The sequence below is a fragment of the Symphalangus syndactylus genome, chromosome 11 (assembly GCF_028878055.3).
Source record: "Symphalangus syndactylus isolate Jambi chromosome 11, NHGRI_mSymSyn1-v2.1_pri, whole genome shotgun sequence".
NCBI classification, from domain to species: domain Eukaryota; kingdom Metazoa; phylum Chordata; class Mammalia; order Primates; family Hylobatidae; genus Symphalangus; species Symphalangus syndactylus.
The window spans coordinates 73,963,840-73,973,488 of record NC_072433.2 but is presented as its reverse complement, the minus strand read 5'-3'; the positions used below and the strand labels follow the sequence as shown (position 1 = coordinate 73,973,488).

At 43.1% G+C, this 9,649-nt stretch overlaps 1 protein-coding gene and 1 non-coding gene across 2 annotated transcripts; both read right to left on the bottom strand.

The window, feature by feature from the left end:
* Positions 1 to 5,580: 5,580 nt before the first annotated feature.
* On the bottom strand, positions 5,581 to 8,426 carry COX7C (cytochrome c oxidase subunit 7C). Its single transcript, XM_055299272.2, has 3 exons — positions 8,206 to 8,426; positions 6,847 to 6,990; positions 5,581 to 5,679 (listed from the first exon to the last, which is right to left on the bottom strand). Exons 1-2 carry the CDS (start codon positions 8,278 to 8,280, stop codon positions 6,874 to 6,876), a joined length of 192 nt encoding a protein of 63 aa, XP_055155247.1. The 5' UTR covers positions 8,281 to 8,426; the 3' UTR covers positions 5,581 to 5,679; positions 6,847 to 6,873.
* On the bottom strand, positions 5,779 to 5,841 carry LOC129457910 (small nucleolar RNA Z39). The gene has a single exon (XR_008649447.1). It is a non-coding gene; the product is annotated as a small nucleolar RNA Z39 (small nucleolar RNA).
* Positions 8,427 to 9,649: the final 1,223 nt, after the last annotated feature.

The window sequence follows — 9,649 nt, the reverse complement described above, 5'->3', positions numbered from 1 at the left end:
ATGAAAGAAATGGTTAGGACAAACAGGCTGAGGAACTTGGAGGGCCCTAAAATTCCTGAGCTCCATCTTTTGTTACACAAGATTAAAAAAAAAAATTCCCCAGTTCTTTAAGCCAGTGCTTCTTAAAATGCTGGCTTGAAACAAGATAAAGAGCTATCCCAGAATGTATATCAACACACTTTCCTTCCTGAAGGGTTTGTCTGCAAAGAAAAAGAGATATCAGATGGACTAAACAGTGGTGACATAGTTGAGTTACATTTTGGTGCAAATTTAAACTCATTTTTTTTCAACTGGATTATTTCAATAATTTATGTTTGGTGGGAGAACCAATTTCCAACTATCCAGGAAAAATTCATTTTTATTTGTAAAGCATTGAAACATACATTTGGTGCGTAAGAGGCCTAGAATTTGTTTTTAGGTAATTTTTATTCTTGGCTTCAGATTATTGAAAGGATTAATAGAATAGAGTGTTCATGGATCACCAGCTAAATTATAGATGCAGGACACATGAATAAAGAAATCTCTCTGGGCTCAGAAAGATCACAAGCTGGTATCAAAGGTAGATAAGGAAGTCAGTAATTATAGTACCTGCTGAATTATAAGGCTGTTTACAAGGTGTTAGAGATTTATGTGGAGTGTGTTATGGATAATGAGGAGAAATCAGCAAGGGACTGGGTTTGGTGGCACATGCCTATAATCCCTCAAAGGAGGAGGGATTGCGGCCAGGAGTATGAGACAGCCTGGGCAATACAGTGAGACTCGGTCTCCTCAAAAAATAAAAAGTATTAGCCAGGGATGGTGACAAGCCCCTGTAGCCTCAACTACTCCAGATGCTGAGGCAGGAGGATCCCCTGGTGGGTGGCAGCCAGGTATGATTGTGCCACTGTACTCCAGCCTGGGTGACAAATCGAGACCCTATCTCTTAAAAAAATAAAATAAAAAGGGGAGGCTTTATAGAAAAGGTGGCACCTGAGCTAAATTAAGACATGGAGGTGTTACGTAAAACTGTGTGATATGGCTGGGATGAGGCTGAAACTATAGGGAAGTGACCATTGTCATGGTGAGGTGTCTTACAGTGAGTAAAATGATGACCTGCATTTTAGCACTATCATTCCGGCATCACTTTTGAAGACAGTGTCTGCAGCACAGACCAATCTATTAACTCTTGCAGAATTGCTCTGGGATCAACTTTAACAACTTACACAATGCCCATATACCTCCCCCATCTTGCTTGTTTCAATTAAGCACTCTACATTAGAAGCTTAAGGAAATTTGCTTCAATTTAGGTGTATTTTCTTTTTTATTTTTTGAGACAAAAGTCTTGCTCTGTCAGCCAGGTTGGAGTGCAGTGGTGTGATCTCGGGTCACTGCAACCTCTGCCTCCCAGGTTCAAGCAATTCTCCTGTCTCGGCCTCCTGAGTAGCTGGGATTACAGGTGCTCACCACTACAACCAACTAATTTTTTGTATTTTTAGTAGAGATGGGGTTTCACCATGTTGGCCAGGCTGGCCTCGAACTTCTGACCTCATGATTCACCCACCTCAGCCTCCGAGTGCTGGGATTACAGGTGTGAGCCACTGTGCTGGGCCTCTATTTTCATTTTTAATCTTCACCACTACACTAAATTCGATAAAAGTGAGGTACAGACTGTCAAAGACAAGGAATGTATCAACCCTGGCTTTGAATCCAGCCAAGTCTTAGCTCTGAGCCCATATTCTTAACCTCTATGGTCTCTGCAGCAAAACCTAAGACATTTTGAATTACTTCCTTCATTGTGGCCATGACTTAATTATGGAAACAATGATAGTGACTTCTCTTTAAAACAAATCCTGGATTCTGACCAAAATTCCTATTCCAGTATTCTAGTGAGTTAGGGAAGCATCTGCAAAAGGTACAAACTTTTTACTTGGCCCTGATAAGTTTCACATGGGCATTTGTGGGTTCATCTAGTGTAATTTTTTTTTTTTTTTTTGAGAATCTGGACTTTTATGGAGACCTCCTGGTTTTAAACATTGGCTTGAATTTTAAAAACCAGCTTAGAGAAATAGAAAACTAAACTACTGTTATGGTTAATTTTGTGTCAACTTGGCAAGGACACAGTGCTCAAATATTCGGATCAACAATCCTCTAGATATTTCTGTGCAGCTGTTTCTTTAATTATTATGAGTTTACCATTTAAGTCAGTGGACTTTGGAGTAAAGCTGATCCTCCTTATAATGTAGCTAAGTTTCTTGAATTCGTTGATGATCTTAATGAAGAAAGACTGACCTCCCCCAAAGAGGAATTCTGCCAGCGACTGCCTTTGCTGAGTCTCCAGCCCGCTAGCATACCCGTATTTTCAACCCACCAAGCCTCCAAAATCGGATGAGACAATCTTAATTTTTTCTATGTGCATCCTCTTGATCTGTTTGTCTAGAGAACCCTAATACAGAATCTAAGCAGTTATACACCCTCTACCACTTACAATAAACTTATGCACTTACAGCCAGCCTGCTGAAGGCTTTTTATGGGGATGGCACAATCTGTACTATTACAAGACAGGCAGAGGAGGTTTTTTCTCACTCATGTATATCCCTCAAATACTTTTCTAGCTAGACCTAGCAACGCATAACTGTTACTATTGATTCCTAATATATTTTAACATCCTCTCCAAAAAATTCATATTCATTTAGGACTTGTGAGAAGTTTTTATATAACTTACTGGATCTCAAAAACAATCCAGTTGTGTCCGGAATTGGTGGGTTCTTGGTCTCACTGACTTCAAGAATGAAGCCGCGGACCCTCGCGGTGAGTGTTACAGCTCTTAAGGTGGCACGTCTGGAGTTGTTCGTTCCTTCTGACATTCGGATGTGTTCGGAGTTTCTTCCTTCTGGTGGGTTCGTGGTCTCGCTGGCTCAGGAGTGAAGCTGCAGACCTTCGCGGTGAGTGTTACAGCTCATAAAAGCAGTGTGGACCCAAAGAGTGAGCAGCAGCAAGAGTTATTGCAAAGAGCAAAAGAACAAAGCTTCCACAGTGTGGAAGAGGACCTGAGCGGGTTGCCACTGCTGGCTTGGGCAGCCTGCTTTTATTCTCTTATCTGGCCCCACCCACATCCTGCTGATTGGTAGAGCCCAGTGGTCTGTTTCGACAGGGCGCTGATTGGTGCGTTTACAATCCCTGAGCTAGACACAAAGGTTCATCACGGCCCCACCAGATTAGCTAGATACAGTGTGGACATAAAGGTTCTCCAGGGCCTCACCAGATTAGCTAGATACAGAGTGTCGATTGGTGCATTCACAAACTCTGAGCTAGACACAGGGAGCTAGATATAAAGGTTCTCCACGTCTCCACCAGACTCAGGAGCCCAGCTGACTTCACCCAGTGGATCCCGCACCGGGGCTGCAGGTGGAGCTGCCTGCCGGTCCGGCGCTGTGCGCCTGCGCTCCTCAGCCCTTGGGTGGTCGATGGGACTGGGCGCCATGGAGGAGGGGGCGGCGCTCATCGGGGAGGCTCGGGCCGCATAGAAGCCCACAGAGTGGGTGGGAGGCTCAGGCATGGCGGACTGCAGCCCTGCCCCACGGGAAGGCAGCTAAGGCCCGGCGAGAAATCGAGCACAGCGCCCGTGGGCTGGCGCTGCTGGGGGACCCAGTACACCCTCCCCAGCCGCTGGCCCGGGTGCTAAGCCCCTCATTGCCCGAGGCCGGCAGGGCCGGCCGTCTGCTCCGATTGCAGGGCCCGCCAAGCCCACGCCCACCCGGAACTCCAGCTGGCCCGCAAGCGCCATGGGCAGCCCCGGTTCCCGCTCACGCCTCTCCCTTCCCACCTCCCTGCAAGTTGAGGGAGCGGGCTCCGCCTTGGCCAGTCCAGAAAGGGGCTCCCACAGTGCAGCGGTGGGCTGGACTCCTCAAGGGCCACCAAAGTGGGAGCCCAAGCAGAGGCGCCGCCGACAGCGAGAGAGGGCTGAGGACTGCCAGCACGCTGTCACCTCTCACAATGAGGTAAGCCTTACCATAATTTCCAGGAAAACCAAAATCATCTAACGAACCTTAAACTCTTACTCTTGCTTCTACTTTTTTTTTTTGAGACGGAGTCTCGCTCTGTCACCCAGGCTGGAGTGCAGTGACACGTTCGCAGCTCACTGCAACCTCCATCTCCTGGGTTCGTGATTCTCCTGCCTCAGCCTCCCAAGTAGCTGGGACTACAGGCGCGTGCCACCATGCCCAGCTAGTGTTTTTGTATTTTTAGTAGAGACGGGGTTTCACCATGTTGGCCAAAATGGTCTTTATCTCTTGACCTCGTGATCCGCCTGCCTTGGCCTCCCAAAGTGCTGGGATTACAGGCATGAGCCACCATGCCTGGCCGCTTAAACTTGTTCCAAAGATAAAAAACCTTTATGTTCCATACAAGGAACTCTCTCAATACAGGATACCTGATTTATCACTGAATAATCAAAAAACAATGACACACAAGTACAGGGGATATATGAGCGAAGTCATATAAATTAAGGTTGCACCATAATTAAGTAGTTGTCAGGTGACTGTCGAAGAGCCTAAAGTGAGGCACTAGTCGAGAAACAAAAATATCAAAATATTAAGTTTTTAGCAAATCAGTAGTTGTACAGAAGGGCCATATAAGAAATCTAATGATATAGTGGGGAGTGGCCTACACAGCTATTTTCTTCGATGAAGGGATGTAGAACCACTCAGTGCAATTTTTCAAAAATCCAGAAATACACTTTTATGGAAATACTGTTTTTTTAATGTTGGTTTAAAAACAGAGCATCACCCTTTCACCGAAGTCTAGAGGCCAAACAGACTACCGGTTCGGAGTCTGTTTTATAGCATTTTAACATCAGTGGTATTCCAAGTGAGCAGACGAAAATACTCAGTAGCTAGTTACTGTCCCACATCTTACACAAAGTCCTAAAATGTAATGACCTCATTACATTTTAAATGGCAAGCAGCATTTCACTACTTACAAAATAAATTCGATTCACATATACAATTACTAATCAGAACTACCTCTTATCTCATTTCTGCTAGGCTATATGATAGTCGAAGCACCAGAATAAATTGGGAGTACTTCCTATACTACAAATTTCATGGTATTATATTCCATTTCAAATATTCTTTTATTCATTCTAAATAAGACTAATACTGGTCACCAGAACACTTACTGAGGCAAACACTTCTGTTTTAGGTTACAGACCTAGAGGAGAAAAAAAAAAATGAAGCTCCTAAATATCTGATTAACCACAACTTCAGTTTGAATAAACTAATAGTTTTCCTGATGATTAATAAATCATGGGAAAAAAATTTACTATGTCAAAGTAAAGGGCAAGAGCAAAAGTATTTTTTTCTCCAAGTTAACGACAAAAAAAAAAAATCATAGAAATAAACCTAAGATCGATTTGTATTTCCCTTTTATTATATAAATTACCAACAAAATCCTGACCTGGGAATCAAAAATTTAATATAACCTCAGTTTAACACCATTAAATAAGCTAATTCACAGAGAGTAATACTGGAATGTTACCCAAATAATAAAGTAGGCAAATGGCCAATTATTACATTCCCTATTTCAAAAAAGAGGCATTAAGCATTCACATCATAAGTTTATTGACAAACGTATCTAGTATGGCATATGAGTTCTAGTTTGATCCACTTCCAGAGGCTGCACCTCTTAAAATGCTCTTCATATCTGCAAAATAAAAACAGAAATTAATGGCATTTTAAAAATCCCATTCATTTAACAGAAATCATTTAGTTTCATGAAAATATTTTCTATCAGTTTGAGTAGTACATCAGAAAGCGTTTACAGTATCATGAATTCATTCATACTGATTTGCTTCATCACATGCACTGAAACATTTCCGCATTAGTAGCTTGGAAAAGTTATTCCCCCTCTAAACTATGACACTCTTTCCAAACATCCCAGTCTATAGTATTACTCTGAGAAACTCTGATGACAATTAAGCTAAACATTTTATCCACACACAGGAAATCTACTAACCTTCCAATATGAATGACTCCTTTGAGCATATATTAACATATCCCCTTGAGACAAGGCTTCTCAACCTCAGCACCACTGGTAATTTTGCCCCCAAGTTGGAACGATCAAAAATGTCTCACATTGCCAAATGCCCCATTGTGTTGTACAATCATTCTCATTTAAGAACCACTGCCTTAATGAGGAAAGTATATTCAAAAGTTTGAGTTTCCCAACATGGCTGAGTTGGTGAGGCACAGATTTACAATTGCATAATTATCTGGGACTTATATATCAAGGAGCACTAGAAGGGTTTTCTTTATCTTCAGGGATTTTTCACAACTTAAGTATCATAAGCCAATTTAAAAACTGGGAGCACAGTGACCACTTTCTAAAAGAAATGGAAATGTTTATAGTGTTTTAAAAGACACATTCTCAGCCACTGTTCTAGTAACAGTGTTCAAGATAGAGTAACATTAATCAGTTTATCAGTTTTACCTGGTTAAAAGTGTGAGCTCTGCAACAAGAAACTGCCTGGGCAAGAGTCCTGGTCCACCATTATACTAGTTATGAGATCTTGAACAACTTACCATCTTTGTGTCTCAGATGGGGTTACTATCATCCACCTCACAAGCTTGCTAGAGAACATGAGATATTGATGTAAAGTATACCTGATAAGCAGTACTATTCAATAAACACTGGCCATTACTGAAATATTTTTATATAGGTTTACAACTAGTCTCCACCAATGCCACATCCACACATAACCTCAGGAATCAGCCCTACACAACAATGTATTTGTGTGTGTGTTCTGGGTGAGGGGAAGAGGCTACTTAATAAAAAGGCCTGCTTTAAGATGATTAGAAATCCATTAACTACCTGTTAAAGGGAGGAACTGAAACATCTTTATGTTTTAAGCAGTTGGTGTCTTACTACAAGGAAGGGTGTAGCAAATGCAGATCCAAAGTACAAACACATCTTAGCCAGTAACGACCACTTGTTTTCCACTGAAAATGGCAAATTCTGTTGGAAAAAAAAGAGAAAAAGTAATCGAAATAGAACCTCAAATCATCTGCTTAATAATCAAAATACAAGTATACAGGAAATGCTAGTTATATTTGTTTTACATCAGGTTACATACGCCATAAATCATAACATCTTTTTAAACATTTATCTTTCAAATCCTATGACCTTCATCACATAACACTACAAGGTAAGAAATAATCTGACTTTACTGAGCACTAGGCAATGAATGGTCTTAAGGACTCAAACGTCAAATAGTGAGAAGTTTCTTATTTTAGAAAATCGAAAAAATTACTGTCCTAAGTGGTCCCCTTAGAAGATACATGGCAATGTTAAGTGAAATACAGTTTTTTTTTCTTTTTTTTTGAGACGGAGTCCCGCTCTGTCGCCCAGGCTGGAGTGCAGTGGCCCGATCTCGGCTCACTGCAACCTCCACCTCCCGGGTTCACGCGATTCTCCTGCCTCAGCCTCCCGAGTAGCTGGGATTAGAGGCACACACCATCACGTCCGGCTAATTTTTTTGTACTTTTTAGTAGAGACAGGGTTTCGCCATGTTGGCCAGGCTGGTCTGGAACTCCTGACCTCAGGTGATCCGTCCGCCTCAGCCTCCCGATTACAGCCGTGCGCCACTGCACCCGGCCCACAGTTTTTTTTGGTTTGTTTTTCATTACCAAGCACCTTCTCTGCCCTTTATGACTAGGCCTCGTGTGACCCTCCGAGATTGTTACTGCTATGTGGTTTACGTTATTTACACCTGAGAGCAAACCCAGCCTTAACTGAGGTGAAGGGTTAGTACTTCCAACTTAGCCAGCTAGTTTAAAAAGCCTGTTCCATAACCAGAGGCCCTGATTTCCTCATGATTTTCCAATGACCTTCATTTCGGGTCCGATGACCTCCATCTCGGCTTTAAGCCACACACCTACAGCCGTGGCCTCCCGGAGCCATCCCAGGGCTTTCTGCGGGGCGGGGAGGGGGGCGTCAGGCGGCTGATGGAGGCAGGGCTTCCGGATCTACCTGCCCATTCCTTTAGCGGTTACGCGCTAGGATGGCCAGCTTCCTTACTGGCCCCTGGGGTAAGCGGAATGCTAGTCTGCGTCTCAGCCTGGCTCCTGGCTATCATCTCCTATCGCCACGGCCCGCAGGCGGCCTTGCAGGTGCGCGACTCACAGACAAGCGCCCCCTCCCCCAACGAAGCCAACCCCCTTACACACTAACCTTCCCAGGACCCTCCTCATAGTGGCTCCTACGGACCACAGAGGTTGTGAACCTCCGGATGCTCTGGCCCAACATAGCGCTGCTGGAAGCTCTGAGAAAGGCGCAGAGACCGAGGACGGATGAAATGGCGGCACCTCACCAAGACCTTTTTTTCCACGACCTTGTTCCCCGGTACGCAAGGACTGAAAAGAAAGATGGGAAATGGGGCGGAGCCTTGAGGAAACGCGACAAAGCGGAGATCTCCATGGATTGTGGGAATTGTAGTTCAGACCATTGCTGCGCCTTAGCAGCCCCCGAAGGATTGTGGGAAATGTAGTTTCTCGCCAGGCTTAGGGCTAGAATTCCTGGGGCCTGTTACCGGAAACGATTTTATTGAATCAAGTGAAGCAGTTTCACCCCGTGTACTCTAGTCTATTGAAAAGGACAATAAACCCATCCCTTTTCTTTTCTTTCTTTCTTTTTTTTAAAATAAATTCTATGCTAGGTGTCAATGATTTTGAGGACTTTTGCCAATGCTGAGAGATATGTACTAATGATCCTAGCTGAAGAAACAAAGCATAAACACAAGTAATCAAACAACACGCAGCACAAAGGACTTCGGAGAGAAAACTGAAGTGCTAAGGGAATGATCACTAAAGATAAAGGGAATCGAATAGAAGGAAGAACAAAGGGCAGGGAAAACTCAAGTCTGGTATGAGTACAGCATGTGTGAGGAGTAGAAGAGAAAAGTGGCCTCTGACCCCTGGAGCTAGCCTGGACTAGGAACTGGTGTCCGCCTGATGAACGTACATAATTTCAGCAAGCATTAGCATCCAACAAGACCACTCTGACAGTGTTCATCAAGAAAAGAATATGATCACTGTGTAATCATATCTGAACACAGATAAAACATTGTCCAAGCCACAAAAATGACCGAACATCACGCTATCTGGTTTAATATGATGACTTCTGCTTCTTTACCAATTACAGTCTTAGCCTGGATCTAGCCTTTCTTCCTCCTAAGATTTAGTAAGATAGCCAATATTAGGGGAAAAAATTCCCAAATCCAACAAGCATTTTCTAATATTTTACAGAGAACCCTCAAACATCACAGTTTCTCACAGTATATGGTCTTTCTTACTGCAATGAATAATAAACCCCGTTTGTCAATTACATGTATGCTTCTGGTGGTCTTTGACCAGTAGTTATTGAGAAGAAACCAGTGATAAATGAACCTGGGAAAGTGGTGTTAGGTTAGATTGTGAAAGGCCCTGGTAAGCTAAGTGTTACGTTATTCATCTGTGGGGGAGTGTATATTGCCTCATGTGTCTCATTTATAGAGCGTTAGGAAACAATTCAAATGAGGCCTAAGGTTTGCTTTGAAAAGGGCATAACATATATGCTTTGTTTTGTCTTTTTTTTTTTTTTTTTTGTCAGTTTTTGGAAGAGAACAACGATGCCCCCA

Coding starts and splice junctions, on each gene's coding strand:
- COX7C (XM_055299272.2), bottom strand. CDS start 8,280: ATGTTGGGCCAGAGCATCCGGAGGTTCACAACCTCTGTGGTCCGTAGG. Junction 6,991..8,205: donor ATGAGGAGGGTCCTGGGAAG/GTTAGTGTGTAA, acceptor TTTTTCCAACAG/AATTTGCCATTTTCAGTGGA.